This window comes from Lissotriton vulgaris, chromosome 5, assembly GCF_964263255.1.
Source record: "Lissotriton vulgaris chromosome 5, aLisVul1.2, whole genome shotgun sequence".
In the NCBI taxonomy this organism is placed as follows: Eukaryota; Metazoa; Chordata; class Amphibia; order Caudata; family Salamandridae; genus Lissotriton; species Lissotriton vulgaris.
In genome coordinates, this window is record NC_141693.1 from 406,256,185 (window position 1) to 406,273,848 (window position 17,664).

At 44.3% G+C, this 17,664-nt stretch overlaps 1 protein-coding gene across 1 annotated transcript in view; it reads left to right on the forward strand.

The window, feature by feature from the left end:
* The window catches only part of CDK1 (cyclin dependent kinase 1), a 106,432-nt gene that overhangs the window by 38,817 nt on the left and 49,951 nt on the right, over positions 1 to 17,664 (forward strand). Inside the window, exon 2 of the mRNA XM_086921769.1 lies at positions 14,192 to 14,248. Within this exon, the coding sequence (XP_086777895.1) occupies positions 14,212 to 14,248 (37 nt within the window). The 5' untranslated portion in view covers positions 14,192 to 14,211. The remainder of the gene's footprint in view (positions 1 to 14,191; positions 14,249 to 17,664) is intronic.

Consider the following 17,664-nt stretch of genomic DNA (forward strand, 5'->3'; position numbering starts at 1 on the left):
CCCGCCGAAACCAGTCACCCAGGCACTCGTCAACAGCCGTCTGGACTACGGAAACACCCTCTACGCCGGAACCACAGCCAAATTTCAGAAAAGACTCCAGCGCATACAGAACGCCTCCGCACGACTCGTCCTGGACATCCCCCGACACAACCACATCTCCGGCCAACTGAAAGACCTGCAATGGCTCCCCGTCTTCAAGAGGATCACGTTCAGACTCCTCAACCACGCACACAAGGCTCTCCACGACCTAGGCCCCAAATACCTCCACAACCGCCTGACTTTCTACACTCCCACCCGCCAGCTACGATCAACCAGCCTCTCCCTCGCCGCCCTACCACGCATTCGCGAAGCCACCGCCGGAGGAAGATCCTTCTACCTGGCAGCCAAGACATGGAACTCGCTCCCCATCTATCTTCGGCTGACCCAGGACCATCTCTCCTTCAGGAAGCAACTCAAGAGCTGGATTTTCGAGCAGTAACGGACCCCTCCCCCCAGCGCCTTGAGACCCTACCGGGTGAGCAGTGCGCTATATAAATTCTGTGATTGATTGAAGCTCAACCTTAAAGGAGTTGTAAGGCAATGGCAATGCCCCGGACATTATGTGAGATCTGACCAGGGAATAGTGCTATGGCTAATGAGATGCTTGGGATGGCAGAAGCACAAAGCCAGGTTTCTGTAAAGAAGCAATTTCATAGAACTGTCAGAGCGGGAAATCCAAGGGAGCTGTTCTGATTGGAAGGTGTGCTAAGCAGGCTAAAGGGGAAAGTTGTTAAAGGTGGGTTTTCCTCAAGTCTTTGCAAACCTGCCGGGGTTAAGCAGGAGGATTTCTAGTCCCCGTATGAAACGGGACCCTCGAGGAGTGGAAAACTTTGGTTGCAGCTCCAGGGAGAGTCAGAGATTGGTGCTGGCTGTATACATTTGTAATAGTGTATGGAGGATAATTTCCTTGCCATATTTAAATCCACATAGCCCTAAGACCGGGTTGTATGAGGGTTGGAGAAAAACAGGCCAGGGTCCTGATTTTCCTTAGTCCACGTCGCACGTCCTCACCCTGCAGCTGCTTTTAAAGGTCTGTGTGCAGAGTAAGTGTGACTCTGGAGCGCCGACCTGCTCAAAATGGCGGCGGTCCTGAGGCACACAGGAAGTAAAGGCAGACTAACAATCCAGCTCTGTTGCAGCAAACGGGAGTGAGCAAATTAAATACTAATAGACCGGCTAACACATGGTCCACTGGATAGATTATGTGGTGAATCCAAGGTTGACTGTTCCCTTCCATACACAACAGTGGTCCAAGAAAGCAGTTATAAACCATATAAAATGGCACAGTCCGTTACAAATACCCTCTCAGAAGGATTTGTATTCCGTTCAAAAATTGCCCCTGCGTAGTTGAACAAACCTTGTGATCAATAAGTGGCCTGACTACTGCATATGATGACATTTTAACCGCCCACCTACCTTCATTTTATAAGACTGCGGTTGAGGGCATTGTTTGTGTTACTGTGACTTTGTAAATTGGAGGCTGATGAATACGCTTACTTCACCGCACTGTAAAATCCTGTTTTTATATGGTATTGGATCCATTTCAAGATGGCCCCGCTTGTTTGATTGTATCGAGTGACCAGTAAGGGGTGTGTTTTTATTATGTGTGTGCTCTTAGTGTGCCCTCTAACAGCTGAGTTTTGAACATGCTAACAGGGGATACATGGGCGCCTCCACTGTGGTGCATTAGTGAGTCTTACGAATATGTGCTACATGCGGACTGTCTGGCGATATGTGGTAATATACAGTTTTTTTGACTAAACCAATAATGTTCCCCCTTTGCAGATTGAGTTATCTGCTTACATTGGCTGCGTTTGTTAAGATATTGTTGGATCTGAGGCTGCCAGGTGTTTTACTTACCGTCTTAAGATGTGAGTTTGAACCAAGTGCAAGTTCTCCAACCCCCCCCCCCCTTTTTTTTTTGTTGAAAGATAACAGCATCCTTTCTAGTTGTTTTCCACACCCAGGAGTTAATGTTGGGTCTCTGCGTACCACCGACCTTTTCAGTTAGTGCATGTTTATGGCACTTTTACTGTGTATGATTGCTTCAGTTCTCTTGGGTGTATTCCCACCAGTTGGGTGTTGGTCTGAACACACCTCTTTTGGATTATTGATAGCATGTCTTGGGAGCTACACATTTAAGCATTGTAGTAGATTGTGGACAAGCGATGCACCCAGTAGTTTGTATTGTTTTCTTTCTTTGAGACTGTTTTTGTTGTTTGTCAGTATTTTGTAGGTGGTGTTCCTTGCTTACTTTAAGTCCTGAAGGTCTAATGGAAATTTTTGGCCCCCTCTAGATTTAAACGTTGACTGACCGTTAGTCCTGTTTTACATCATAAGGTGCACCATTACATCTCAATATTTGAAACAAAAGGATCAACTACATGAGACTGTGGATGTATAAACCTAAATAGTTAAGAGGACATTGCGCTTCCCAGATCATAGGATTGGATGTATATTGTGTAAGTTGTAGGGACCGTGTGGGAGGCTCTAGTGTTGCTGAATTGCCGTTTGTGTTTGCTTATTTTGTACAGCATTTTTCTTTTTAAGTATGTATTATAACTTGATGCATATCTGTTTACAACAGTTCGCAGTTTATGGGATAATAGTTTTTTTGATGATCATTGTATTGACCAATATATTGATTTAAGTACAAATAATTCCTCCAGGAACACTATTTGTACATTGTATGTCCACTTTGAAGGGAGATTGGGTTGCCCTGTTGCATAAATCTTTCTAAAATTGGCATTTTGCAAAAGATAGTGGAAGTCCTCTTTACCTGTAAAGAGGATTTATCATTACAATTCCAGTGACATGAATTAGGATACATCTCCTTCTCAATCGGGGATTACAGTTTATAAGGGTAAAAAGGAATTCCCAGTGTTCTCTTAAAAGAAGGGAATTGTTTTAGGGCAGGGACTCCAACCCTCCAATGTTTTGTGTAAAAAGAGCTACTTATGTTAAACATACCAATCTGCCAGTATTTTTAGTGTTGGACATGGTGCTTACTAATGTAATCTTGTCTGATGTCACATTTACAAGATTACCAGCAGCAACTCCTCCGTGCATCAGGAGTGTTGGCAGCAGTAATGTAAAAAAGCTTTGTCAATTTGGAATGCCTGTATGTGGGTAATTCATACAAGATACAGCTGTTGAGTCACTTGGCAAAAAAGTAATCCTATTAGTAATAACTTTGCACCTGATTTATCCCTCAAACATCACCTTTAAATATACTTTGAAAAGTCAGCAATTTTTCTCCAAGCATCAGTTTGAGTTCTCATAATAATCATGTTTGTCTTGAAATACACAATTTAGTCATACATGTTAATTTAACCAAGCAAAAAGCTCCTATTGAGAATGCATGGGATGCACATAGAAGAGCTAATGACTGGTTGCTGTAGAGCTAGTTGTTGGAGAAGCTGGTTTTAGTGCCACACTTTTTTGGTAATATGCTGGAGCTCCTTGGAGGCGAGTCTAAATATCGGACTGCGTAGCCGCTGGCCTGCAATATTTTACTGTGCTATTTGATGGTGGGGAGGAAAATGGATACATAAAGTGACATCCATTTCGCCCCCCCTCCCCCACACCAAAACCCATGTTTGTCCACCTACACAGCTATGGGGAGACTTCATTTTGTCTCGGTGCCACTTGGAGAGGTCCAAGGCATAACTGTGGCATTTGTGCTTTGCTTAGATCAGTCACCAATGTGATAAGCCAATCTTGGGAATCTGTTTAATTGAGTAGTCTCCCATCCCCCCCCCCCCCAATTGCTTATATAAGTTTGTTAGCTAGGAGATTTTTCATTAAGACTATCGTGACGGAAAGTTACATTTCCATTAATGACACTGGGGTGAAGTTTATGATTTACTTTCTTCACTTTGTATATCAGCAGCCACATTAATAACAAGACTTTATTTCACATAACCTGGGAAGTCATCAAAAAAAGTATTCAATCCAGTGTCAGACCCCACAAAAGTCTTTCTCTGTTGCTTCCTTCTCTCTTCCTGTGACGATACATAGAAACATCCAGTCTTGCTTTGACCTATCTGATCCCGAAGGGGTATAAACGTACGTAATTAAACTGTACTGGTAACCTCAAACAGTACACAAAGCTTGGCGCAAAATAAGACTTACTTCATCAGTCTATAGCGGAACACAATGGTAGCAGAAAGAATCATTTAATCAGGTGACTTGTAAGGCGCAACACCCCCCCCCCCCCCTCTTTTCATAGAAGGGGCTTGAGGTGGGCTGCTGATCTGCCGAAGGCAATATGGTTCAGTCGAAGAGCCAGGTCTTGAGGTCCTTCCTGAATTGAGGCAGTTACTGTGATTGCCTGAGGTGGAGAGGCAGGGTGTTGCAGGTCTTTGCTGCGAGGTAGGAGAAGGACCTTCCTCCAGCTGTGGCCTTGCAGATGTATGGAACGGTGGCCAAGGCCAGATTAACGGACCAGAGGTCTCAGGTGGGTGCGTGGAATGTGAGGCGGTGCTTGAGATCAGCAGGTCCCTTTGTCGTGTAGGGCATAAGGGGACTCTTGTAAACAACTGATTAACCCGAGGACTATTGAAGACTTTCTCATTAAAAAAACTGGATGTTCATCCTTTGTACTGAAATGTTTATCATAGCAACCTGAGTAAAAGATTGATGTAAAAAATTATTTTAGCCTTGCGAAAGCCCTGCCGTTATTCGCCACATAGGGTGAAACACGTCTGCTGTCTTTGCTCTGTTCAATAAAAACTTACAAACAAGAGTGAAATGGACTAAGTGAAGAATGGACAAAATATGGAATAACAGTTTATCAGCAAAACACTTGGTCAATAAGTATTCATCCTTGCTGAATAATCATCCATCTAAAAGGAAGGAACATATGCTTACATAACCTTACTTGTTTTTGCGAAGCTGTCATGGTCCAGAGCTTCGATCACAGTTCCTACAACGCTTGCAATTATTTTTTAGGAATTATTACCTAGACCCGGGACCCCTGGACCTGTTACTTCTGTTGGAACCCATGGCGTGTACGGCTTTGTATGTGTGTGAGGAGCTTGAAGGTGATTCTTTTTTGATTGGGAGCCAGTGGAGGTCTCTTAGGTGGGTGGTGATGTGGCTTCGGCAGGGGATATTGAAGAGGAGTCTGGCGGAGGTGTTCTGAATGTAAGCCGGGTGGTCTAATCCTCGCCTCTGTGTCCCCCCTTTTGTTTTGTTTTTTTTTTTTTTTTTTAGAAGTAAACTTTCCATTACGACAGCTAGGAAATTTTTCATTCTATTTTGGGACCAGGGGTGAGGATTCTGCTGGGTTAAAGCTTTCCCACAACCAGCGAAGAAATGCAAGGGACTGGCTTAAAATAAAATCTTTTTAAAGTAGAATCTGAAAAGGTCTGCATGGAGTATATTCTCCAGGCAACCCGCCCCCCCCCCCCCCCCAGAACGTCTTTAAAGCCTAACCAAACGAGCAGTAAACATCTTCGGGTCAATGCCAATCTCTTGCATAGCCCATCAAACCTGCTGTATACTGCTACCAAGGTGCAATCAGAAGTTGCCTATCACCATGTTGCTGAATTTCTGCAGTCATTGTCTCGTTGCTCTTAATACACCGTACCCCACATAATTTAGGTGAATCTGGAAAGGTAGTTTACAAATTCACATATCAATTGCATTTCATACGTCTGGAGATATGGAAAGTAACCCTGTCTAGGGTAAATACTCTACCGGTAACAGAGGGCTCTCACATCGGAGACCCTTTCGCAGAAAACCAAACCTAAAAGGGGAACCAGCTTAGCAGATCTCACTTTCCTCGAAAGGTTAGGTGTTGGATTGCATTGACATCTCCCTGAGTTAAAACGCTCTTTCAACCGGTCTCAACTGCCAAAGAGTATATGTATCCCACAAGCGTCTGAGACATATTACTACTCCCGTTCATGTACTCGCTGAGTTTATTCTAGTTGTAAACTCGACATGGCGCCCTTCAGGGAGGTGTCCCAAGAACACAACCTATAACCCAAGGGACGAGACTAATACATATAGATCACAAAAGATCATGAACAATTAGTAAATCAGCCCCTTCCACAGACATCTCATTGTCAAATTAACAAGTCATAAGATGCGATGTGAAATAAAAGCAAGCCCGTGGATACGAGCCGAAATATACTGGTAAAAGTATAGGCAACTCCCTTGCAGGGTCCTTACTGTTCCGAGGGAAAAACCTCACAACACTGCCTGCTTCCGGTTCGCTGCGTGGTCAATAGCGGCTCTGGTTGTTCTGCTTAACGTCTGACTCCAACGTTACCAGTGATTCTGTCGCGCCCCCCCCCCCCCCCCCCCCCCCACGTGACGTCTCGTATGACGTAATCACGTACCGCGCGTTACGTGAGGGTATTCTGGGTAACGTAGTCCTAGTTGGTGAAGTAGATAAGAAGCCAGGGGGCACAGTAGCCAACATGTGCTCATCCTTAGCATAATGTTCTCACGTCCCCTTCCAAGACCACTCCTCCCGTATGTCCAAGAGACAATCAAGAAAAAAGACGAGAGGCAAGAACGATGGGCCAAATTAAAACGCAAAGAAACAGAATTGTGGGTCAACATCAGGCCCCCACACAGTTAGACATTCAAAAGGAGAAAAAATGGAAACCTGTATCTATTTTTCAAAGTGTGAGGAAAGATATCACTAGGTTCAGGTGACACAGACCATACATCTAATATAATGGGAGTTGGGAGTAATATATATAATCGCATCACACACTCTAGGTAGGGGTAAAACAAGGAGACTGCAACACCAACCCAACCATTGAGTCCATGACGGTTTATACCTCTTCGCTGTACTGTTGACGCATGTCTTAAAGAGCAAGGACGCATCATGGCTCAAAAGCCCCAGGACTTTCTAACGATCCTGTAATCCTCCATGCCATAAGAAGTATGGACCCCTCCAGGACCAGACAGTGGTGATTCCCCTCTGGATCCCGGAGGAGGTCCGGAAAGAGGGATAGAAGGATTGAAAAATCCCAAGAAAGTTACAGAATCCAAATCATGATCACTAACGCCATCTCTGCCTCTTGTCTTATCTGGGTCAATAGATGCATTATTATGGCAAAATGAGGCAGAGGGGGCACCCCCTGTGCTAGTTCTGACGCAAGTTCTGTAGAAAAGCACCTGTGACTGGATCCTTCAGGATCCAGCACAAGTATCTGGGAATATTGTGGTCCATTTTACCTGTAGGTACTTTACGACTGAGTGCAAGGGCCAGAGGCTTGCATTTTTCAAGTGACGCGAGTGCCAGTCGGACACTTGGTTGGATGTTCCCAGGTGGTGATCTGCCATTACGGACACTTGATACATGAGACAATAGTCCCCAAAGTGTATGGCCAGGTCCGAGAGGGTTTAGGAGTGCATACCACCTAGATTTATGTAGCTACAGTTACTACATTGTCCTTTTTGAGAAGGACGCAGAATTTCGCTTGGTCCACCACCAGACTGAGTAGGAACATACCAAATTTTCTCGGCTGTTGTGCAGAAATTGTGAGAGGACCACCTTCCGGTGGAGAATTCCCCAAATTTTGCAAACCAGCCCTTGCCCCTGGTGTCTGATTTGATGACAAGGTCCGGAAGCGAGCTAAATATCGCTACCATGGATCTGTGGGCCAGCCACCACTGGATTTTCTCCCGTGCTCCCGCTGATAAGGGGGCCACCTGAGACTACCATGCGATGCAACTCGTGCCAGATTTTGTTCAGTTTCCGGGAAGGAAGACTGAGCATAGCCCGCACCAAGTTACTACAAAGCCCAGAAACACCAGAGATTAAGAGGGAGTGAGGTCTGACTTCTGTTAGTTGATTAATCATGAGTTCCAAGAGATCGACTGCCATCTGCAGATGCTTGGAGAGGGTCCAGGATCACTGTTCCATCAGAAAGGACGTGTAAGTAGACTGAGGCCAGTACCCGAGCCCTTAGGAATTCCACCACCGGGCAGATGACCTTGTTAAAACGCCACAGTGGAGAGGGAGCTCTAAAGTCTGCCCCACCATTGAAACTGGAAGAAACCAGTGCCTAGGAAAAAGTCTGGATGGTCAGGTAAGTGTCCTCGAGGTAGAGACACACCATCCAGCCCTCAGGTGGATCCCTTCAATCTTAAGTACTGGAAATACATCCACTTGTTGAATTCTTTCAGGTTGAGAACTGGCCATTGGCTGCCACCCCTCTTGTCCACCTAGAAAAAGGTTGCTGAGAAAACCTGCAGGATGAGATGCCTGCACCGTGGCACCTTTGGTAGATGCAGAGGTAGTTGAATTACTCGACAAACAGACCCTCCAGGTTTTCGCCATTCCAAAACTTTTACAAAAGTATTTACCACGTATTTACATTTCCTTTAATACACTGGAAGAATAAACTACACATGGGTGAATAGAAATGCACAGTCTTGGATTAAGGTTAGACGACATGACGCTGCATCTACAAACGTTCTAAAGATACCGATTTAGTGTGAACCTTCTGCCCTCCAGTGGCAGCGGAAAGGAATCCCAACAGCAGCCACATCATAAATAAAGGCTTTTGAATTGATGTGGAAAATGCCAGAGTAGACAACCCCAAAAAGTATACTTCTTTAAATCCTAAATCCGTCACATAGCCCCCCCCCCTCTCACCCCCCCCAAAAAAACTTGGAGAGGCTGGCGCTCTGATGTCCTGGGGTGTTTTCACACCACCCCTTAATGGAGGTCCCTAGTTCTAAGCCTCTCTAAAAAGAGTTGGTAAACCACTATTTACAGCACACAATTCTACGGTAGACTGCACATGCCGTCTGAACAATGCTGTGGTGCCACTGGCGGATACCACAAGGCCCAGTCCTAGGCGCTGCCTACCCCCAACCAACGCCCGCCCCCCTCGCTTGTGTAATGCCCTGTAAGACCCTCCAGGATTTAAGGCTGAAAATGAATGATTGAGTAAAATAAAGTGCAGCAAAAATGCCGCTAAATTTCCTTTGTCGCTAAAATTGCTAATCCATGCCGCTATATCCGGGGGGGGGGGGGGCGGGGGGGTCTGGCCAACTTGGCGCCTGATTCGGAGAAGGCAATTAGAGGGGAGGTTCCCTTATGGAACCCCTGCATGGTTTGGAGTACCCAAGAGTTGGCAGTGTGCGCCGCCCAGTTGCTAACAAGTTTCAACAGGCGCTCAGGCGCTGCTGTGGGAAAAGATGAACGCTCACCTTGATTGAAGCCGTGGTTGCCATTGCCTCTGCGGCTGCCTCTTGAACCCTGGTGTTGGTTATCCTCTAGTGCAGTGTTTCCCAAACTGTGGTCCGCGGACCCCCAGGGGTCCGTGACACATTTCCAGGGGGTCCGTAGGCAACAATTTTAAAAGCACAGAAACCTTTCTTGTATAATTAGCAGCTTTCCAGCAACAATAAGTGTCAAGAGAATGCCAGTGATTAATGTACCTGCTGGAGAGCAAGGAGAGTTTTGTTCAGTGGCAGCTTTGATTTAACTAATGTAGCACAGAGGGTTAATGTGCCTACTGCAAAGAACGTGTAACATGTATCTTAAAAAGCAGTTTTATGTGCCTAGGTTCGTGGTTACTGCTTTTGTCACAGAGATTCTTTTGTTACTGGGCACTTCATAAGTGACAATCGTAATCTAGCAGAGGGACCTATAAACTGACATCAAAGAGCTGCTTGCAAACTGCATGGTACCAGTTAGTAACTTATATTTTGTCCCAGTTATTCATTATCCTGATGCTGCTAAAAAGATATATTTGGGTGGAAATACATTTTTAATGTTAAAGTCAATGCTAGCCACTGTGTTCTGTTCTGAATCCTGAGTTTGTGCTTTTCCAGACCAAGCACTCTTTAAACATTTTATATACACACTGATTTACAATGGTATGAGAGATGCTATAAAAGAAATGAAATACATGTGACAGAGGGGCTATTACTTCAATATAAAATACTATGGGTCAGATGAGCGATCTGTGTTTATATGCGCGAACGGGTTCGCGAACCCGTTTGCGCATGCAAAAACCTATTAGGCCATGTACATAGCCTATTTCGCGAGTCACAAAACAGTCACAATTACCACCTACTTCCAGTAGATGGTAATGCATTCGCAAATGGGAAGGGGTCCCCAGGGGACCCCTTCCCCTTTGCAAATGCATTCCAAAATTTTTTTTAAGGGCAGGCAGTGGTCCCAGGGACCTCTGCCTGCCCTTAGAAAATGAAACGAAAACGTTTCATTTTTCTTTTTTTTTAAATGCATGGTAAACGGGCTGCATTTTTTTTTTAAACTGCTTAATTTAAAAGCAGTCCGAGACATGGTGGCCTGCAAAGCCCAGCAGGCCACCATCACTGGGAGGGCTGGCATTCCCAATGGGCTCGCAAATTGCGAGAGGCTGATTAATATCAATGAACCTCGCAATTTGCGACCCCATTGGGAATCCCAAACAGTGTTAAACACACTGTTGTACATTTCATTTAGCAACTCGCAATTTGCCACTCGCAATGTGTCGCCAATTGCGAGGCGCTAAAAGAAATGGTCGTACATCTGGCCCCAAAATCCTTAGTACTTTGAGTATTTGGTTTGTGTGCACACGTGTGTATTTTTTTTTTATTACTGTTTTAACGTTTAAAATTTAACTCATACAAATTGCTTGGGGGTCCCCGGCTTCCAGTGGTGACTCAATGGGGGTCCTCAGGAGTCAAACGTTTGGGAACCACTGCTCTAGTGGGATAGAAGTTTTCGAATTTAGCCCAGCTTCCAAGGTGTCAGGATTCCCCCCCTCAAGTTTGGGGTCCATCTTTGAAGCGTGAGCAGTGCTTTTCAGTCAAGATGGCACAATTTAGTTCACCCAACCAGATAATGGCTCTCAGCGCCCACCCTGACAGTACATCTGGGGGGATCAGGGTTCCAGCCTCTTTTGTGTCCTCAGCCTTGTCCAAAATGCTGGCAAGTTGTCTGATAAGATCAAGAAACTTGTCCTGGCAAGCCCGCCAGGACCTATCCATACACTAATTTGGTTAGAAATGTACTTTCCTAGGAAGGGGGCCATACGGTGGCCAGTCTGGGGTCCGTGCTACTTATGACCTAGAGATGGGTGAGGGAATTCTGTCCAAAGGTAGTTGCGGCCCTCCCTATCTAGAGGCTTGAGGTGCCTTGCAATGTATGGCTGCTGGGAACCATTTCACTGACCTGGGGTGGAGGAGTTTATTAGGGACAAACCTATTTGAGGGTAATGTTTTTAAGCCTGGGCAGGTGTACAGTGAGAAAGAAACCTTGCAAGAGCTAAGGCATTACAGGTACGAACCCAAAATAGGTGCTTAATGCTCCAGGCTTATGGAGTAACAGTGAAAATGCTACAGAGCACCTGGTCAGCTGTGCTGCCTCTGATGTGCCTCGGAGGAGGGGGGCGCAGCAGGAATAGTGTTCCGGCTCAGGTGAGACCCAATGTATGCGTACACACTGCGGGTCCTCGGGCTGCAGGAGGACCACACAGCGTTAGCCCCCAGTGCCAAAGTGTGCAATCAGCCGAGAAAACAGCAGCTGCAGAATGAGAAGCGTTCCCACAGCTGTGCTGTCAGGGAAAACAGTAACTAAAGCAGTTGGCAATTAAGCATACAAAATGAGAAAATCAAATAATAATAATCCACATTTGTAAAACGCACCATCACCCGTAAGGGTCTCTAGGCGCTGGGGCGGTCGGAAAGATTAAGCAAGCTATTGCCCAGAGTCGCATGGTGCTAGGCTAATCTGCCGCTGGTGCTGGGGATCGAACCAACAACCCCCGATTCCGGAGTCAGTCGCCCTAGCCGCGGCGCCACACCTCTTCCTCTTTTTAGTGATATAAAAGTGGCCCAGAGGCTGAACTGACTAATCTCTGCTGCAGGGGCAGTAAAGAAAGAGGCAACAGACACCGACTATCCTGGGGGGGTCTATGTCACAGTTAATTGGACATTTTATTTTTACTACTTTGCATGTTTTATGGGAAAATAAGTATTTTGTTAACATGGCTGAAGGTACAGCATAATCCTCACCTCCAGTCCTGACAGAATTCAAAGCAGTGGGTAAAAGATTTAGAACTGAAGTTCTATAACATTTGTACTGTGTATAGTAGGAGGCTGACTTAGTATATGGTACTCAGTTATGTAATTGTAGCACCCTGCACTAATCCAGGCAACCCCTATGGTGATTTTAGTGGTCTCTGACAACCTTAGAAAGCTCTAAGAAGTAGCTGTGGAGAGCAAACTTCAGGCTTAGTCCAGGAGTGTAAATCAGCTTGTTTGATCAGCATAAATAGGTATTTATTAACACTTACTATCACTATCTCCTACCCGGATATATATATGCATAATACACACAATACTTTGCCAATAGAGTACTTGAGTAGCACAGTGATTATCCGGGGGTGGAGGGGTGGGGGGGGTGGGTTGGGGGAGAATCAAACCATATACTACAGTAGTGTAATGCAAACCACAACTTAAGTCAACAATGGACCCCGAAGACGTAGAGTTGGGGAACCATCCAAGGCGAGTAACCATTAACCCTACAGAGTCAGTGTGCAGAGTGGGAACACAACTGTGTACTCTGAAAGTCTGTGGGTAAGTCGTGCTTGCAGTTTGAAAGAAGGACCCTTCCCAGCAGACCCTGAAGGAACCTCGTGGAACATGGAAGGTTGGAGAGCCACCCCACCTGTGGATACCCCAGAAACCAGGATGTCTACACCAGGGAAGCTGGCTGCATAGGTGCGAAGTAGTGTCTGAAACAGTCGACCCAATGGAGGACTTCAGAAAGATGCTGCTGGTGCAGAAGGTGTAAATGTCCGCAGGAACCCAAAGGTGTATTCAAAATGAGAGGTACCTGCAAGCAGAGAGGACAGTGTCACTCAGGAGTGACCAGGAGACACTGAAGACTAATACCAACCGATGTGGGGAAAGCATGAGAGTTGACGGTGCCCATGGAGTTACAGCAGTATGGACCGGGCTAAGCTGACAGACCAGGAGCCATGCATGAGCTGTCCCACTTCAGATGTCAAGAGCCAGGGGGTTAGTGTCAGACTGTAGCACTATCAAGCCTTGGCAGCAGCAAACAACGTAGTTCGAGAAAGAGGTGCAGTGTCGGGACCAGCAAGGTCCAAGTGACTCACCACGAGTAGGTAACTCAAAGCTGGCCCGAGCAACCAGGGGAGCCCACAGGAGCCAATGAAGATCCTCAAGAGGACCCAGAGGGCGGAGGCACAGAAACCTCTAGCAGCTCACCAAAGGTTTAAGGACCATGGTACAAAGGATGCGGTGCAGGCAAAGAAAATTGTTGCAGGAGATGCTTGAGGCTGGAGCGTCTTGGAGTCTGAAAATCTCTGAAGTCAACCAACCTTGCCAACGGCAAGTCGATGCAGTGCACAGTGGTGCTGCTCCAGCCGTTTAGACAAGGAGATACTGTCCTCCAACTTTCTAGGAAGACGGTGTAGAGGCACCACCTGTGTTGCTAAACCTTTCCGAGTCCATCGGAGCTCGGGAACAGCAGACCGGTCAGCTGGGTTGCGGTGCCTGTAGATTCAGGTAATTGACCCCTTCACTTGAAGGGAGATTCCTTCAGGGGGCTCGGATGTCCAAAGGCCTTGTGAGGAACCTATATGGAGCACAGACGATGCAGAAAGACTGGCAGAATGACTGGAACAGGAGCAGCAGGAGTCTTCCCAGTTGCATTGTTGAAGAGTGCCCAGACTGTTGAAGATGAAGTGGTTTCCAATCTGAATCTTGTCCCACGACTAATCTAGGGACACACCCACTGGAAGGGGGGGTTGGGGGGGGAGAAGAGTGTGTAGCCAGACAGTCCTTGGTGCAGTGAGGTATTGGATTCCACACCTCCTATAGTCAATTTTCTTTGTGTCAAGCATTTACACTACCATGATGGTGGACGTGGTCCTCTGATGTTACCAAAATGGCAAAATTGTAATGCCACAGAACTTTTATTTTTGCTGATTCAGCTTTTTGTGGTGTTATGGGCACAAGCATCAGTGAAGTTACCATTTTGGTTTTCACTCCAATTGTGAGCTACTAGGAGTTTCAACTTGTATCACATCTACTTGACGCCTGAAATGTTTATCATTGTTATTTGGTTAATATGTTCACAAGTGACAACCTCTGTTATGGCACTGTTACATTAGATTTTGTTTTCTTTTTTCAGGTTTATAGTCTACTGTAACCATGGATGACTATGCTAAGATAGAGAAAATTGGCGAGGGTAAGTAACCTGAGCATTAAGGACTTGTTTTACTTGAACGAAGTGGCCAAATGTGGTGGTGTTCCCTTCTGCAACTACTTGCGTAATAAAATTTTATTTGGATTGCATACATGTAGTAATGGCTTTTCAGTTAAGTGTACAGTTTAAATTAATTCCATGAGACTTTAACGTAATATCTTAAGCTCTCAGCATTTTTGTAGTAAGAATTTCAAATCTGAAATGTAATGTTCCTAGATAGATATGCTCCCTCTACAGCATTTTGTTGGCATGTTCTGCAAGAACATCAAATATGTGACTGCCTGCCCCTCCTTGAAATTTATCTGGTGTTGCTGCACATTGGCTCTGTACTAAGCCATTGCCAGCGTATTTCATGGAATGTAGCCTTCTAGCACATTATTTGAATGCTAATTGACATTGGTGCTAATGAGCCGCCTGGTCTGCCTAAAAGATTTCAATGGCTTTCCAAAGTGATGCTGTATTTTTGATGTTAAACCAATTGATTTGTTTTCTTTGAATCGAGGTATTCCAGTAGAGAAATTGCAGCGTACATTGGATTTTAAAATGTCCCTCTTGATTTTATATTGCTCTATCTAGAGGTTTATGGAAGCAAATCTGTGTTGAACGTGAGTTGCATAGTTTACAAAAACAAATGGTATAGTATCCTGCATTGAAATAAAGGTGAGAGGAGCACTCAGTTTCTTTACTCAGAAAATTTCAACTCGTTTGGACTTTCATCTAATATACTCCAAGCGTGCTGCTGAGGTGGCACGTATGTCCTAACCGTGCCTGACTCTGTGAACCTTATCTTAAGTGTGTGCAACACTTAACCTCTGCGCACTGTTGCTTTTTGCGGAACACCGCTGCGCTTTTATAAATACTTTAACACTTATTGAGTTTCAAAATGAATGTATTTATCCACATATTTCAACAAGAAATAAATAATCACATTTTACAATAATAATCAGAAATATTGTCCCATTTTAACAAAAGATCTAAACATAAGATGATCCAAATCTGGATTTTGGCGATTTGTCTTTTATGCCCAATGCATTTCGAGCTCGAATGAGCTCTTCGTCGGGGGCCTGTAAACTGAATATGATTCTTAATTAATAACTCGTCAAACTATACAGAACCTCACTCTCTTCAATATAGTACAAATCATTGCAAAAATGTAGTGGTAACATTGCTTACTCAAAATACCCTTCACCTACACCGCAGTGTGTGTGAAAATGACAAGAGAAACCGAACTCACTTAAGTCACAATGGAACAGGGGGGTCCTATGCTGTAAGAAAGTAAATGATAAACGGACTAAAAAAAACGGACTCTGAAAACAACTGAAAGGAACGCTTCAAGGGTGTCATGGCACTGCTAATTGTCAGGGTTCTCGGGGACTCTCTCTTACCTTGACCAGACTCTTTTCTTTACTTTAAACAAGATACTCCTGAACACCCGGTCCTCGCTCTCCTCCTGTGAATGTACCAAAACAAATGCGCTCACCATTGGGTTCCGCGACCCTAAACCACTGATCTACCAAATCAAACAACTGTTTAGCAGTTGAACCGGGTGCTCACCTCACAAGCAACAACTAAGTTCAGATACCGGGTCCCTTTCTCCTGCGTGTTCGGGTAACTCTAACTGTGTATACAGCCGACTGCGTGAAACAACCGCGCATGACCCTTTACTATGATGTGAAAATACTCAACACTGAAAACGGACAGCGGTATGCAGAAAAAAGCGGGCGCCATCTTAGAGAAGGTTAACTGAACACGAAAAAAGTGTATAGTGGAGAAACAAGAAAGTGATGGCATAGATAGAAAGTTTGAAGAGACAGATACAAATGAGAAAAAATGTTACCACCTAAATAACAATAGGTCAAACTTTTTTACTGAGTGCAGACATCATTCTCATACAGTATCTGGGTGAAAGAAGTCTCATAAAAAACATAAGTCCATTTTCTCATTTAAACCCTTTGGTGCTTGTGTAACTAGATATTTTATCCAGTGAATCTCCCTTTGGAGGAGGGATCTGGTTAGATCTACCCCCTCGTATGGTTTTACAACCTCTAGTATGGAAAACCTGATTTGGGCTATGCTGTGGTTGTTTTCATTCCAATGTTTGGCTAGATTACTTTTTACGTTTTTATTTCTTATTGTGCTCTTGTGTTCGGATATCCTTGTTTTTAGTTTCCTCTCTGTTTTTCCTGTGTATATTTTCACACACGGACATTTTATGTAGTAGATTACATTTTTAGAGTTGCAATCCCCATTGTAATGTAGAGTCACTTCTTTACCGGTTTCAGGATGATGTAACATTTTTCCTTCAATCACATTAGAACATTGGACGCAATTTTGGCATTTCCTCATACCTCTGTGGATTACATCTGTGTCTCTTATGGGGGTCATCAGTAACTCTTTCAAATGTTTTGATCTCTTGTAGGCAAAGATCGGGTTATCAAAAATCCAGTTGAAATCTCCTTCATTTTTTAAAAGATCCCAATGTTTATTTATGATGAATTTCAGTTTCTGAGATACAGTGGAAAATTTCGATACGAACACTTGTCTGTCCTGTGATTTCTTAGGTTTCTGTATCAAGAGATTATCCCTGCTGTAGGCTTATCGCATATGTGAATTGTTCAGAGAATATTGAATTCACATATGCGATAAGCGACAAAGAATTACCTTTCTGAGATGTCATGATCAACATTCAGGACGGACAGATCAAAACCACAGTACACAGGAAAAATACCGATGTGAACAATTCATTATTATTTCAAAGCTTTCAACCACAATCTAAAACAATTTACCCGTATCTCAATATAAGTGGATCAAAAGAATTTGTTCACATGAGGACGAGTTGAGGAAGAATCTGAATCTACAACAACGGTACAAAGAGAGAGGATACCCTGACATCTATCCGGTTTTTAGCTTTGGTCAAGAAGCCTACAGCAGGGATAATCTCTTGATACAGAAACCTAAGAAATCACAGGACAGACAAGTGTTCGTATCAAAATTTTCCACTGTATCTCAGAAACTGAAATTCATCATAAATAAACATTGGGATCTTTTAAAAAATGAAGGAGATTTCAACGGGACTTTTGATAACAAACCGATCTTTGCCTACAAGAGATCAAAAAATTTGAAAGAGTTACTGATGACCCCCATAGGAGACACAGATGTAATCCACAGAGGTATGAGGAAATGCCAAAATTGCGTCCAATGTTCTAATGTGATTGAAGGAAAAATGTTACATCATCCTCAAACCGGTAAAGAAGTGACTCTACATTACAATGGGATTGCAACTCTAAAAATTTCATCTACTGCATAAAATGTCCCTGTGGGAAAATATACACAGGAAAAACAGAGAGGAAACTAAAAACAAGGATATCCGAACACAAGAGCACAATAAGAAATAAAAA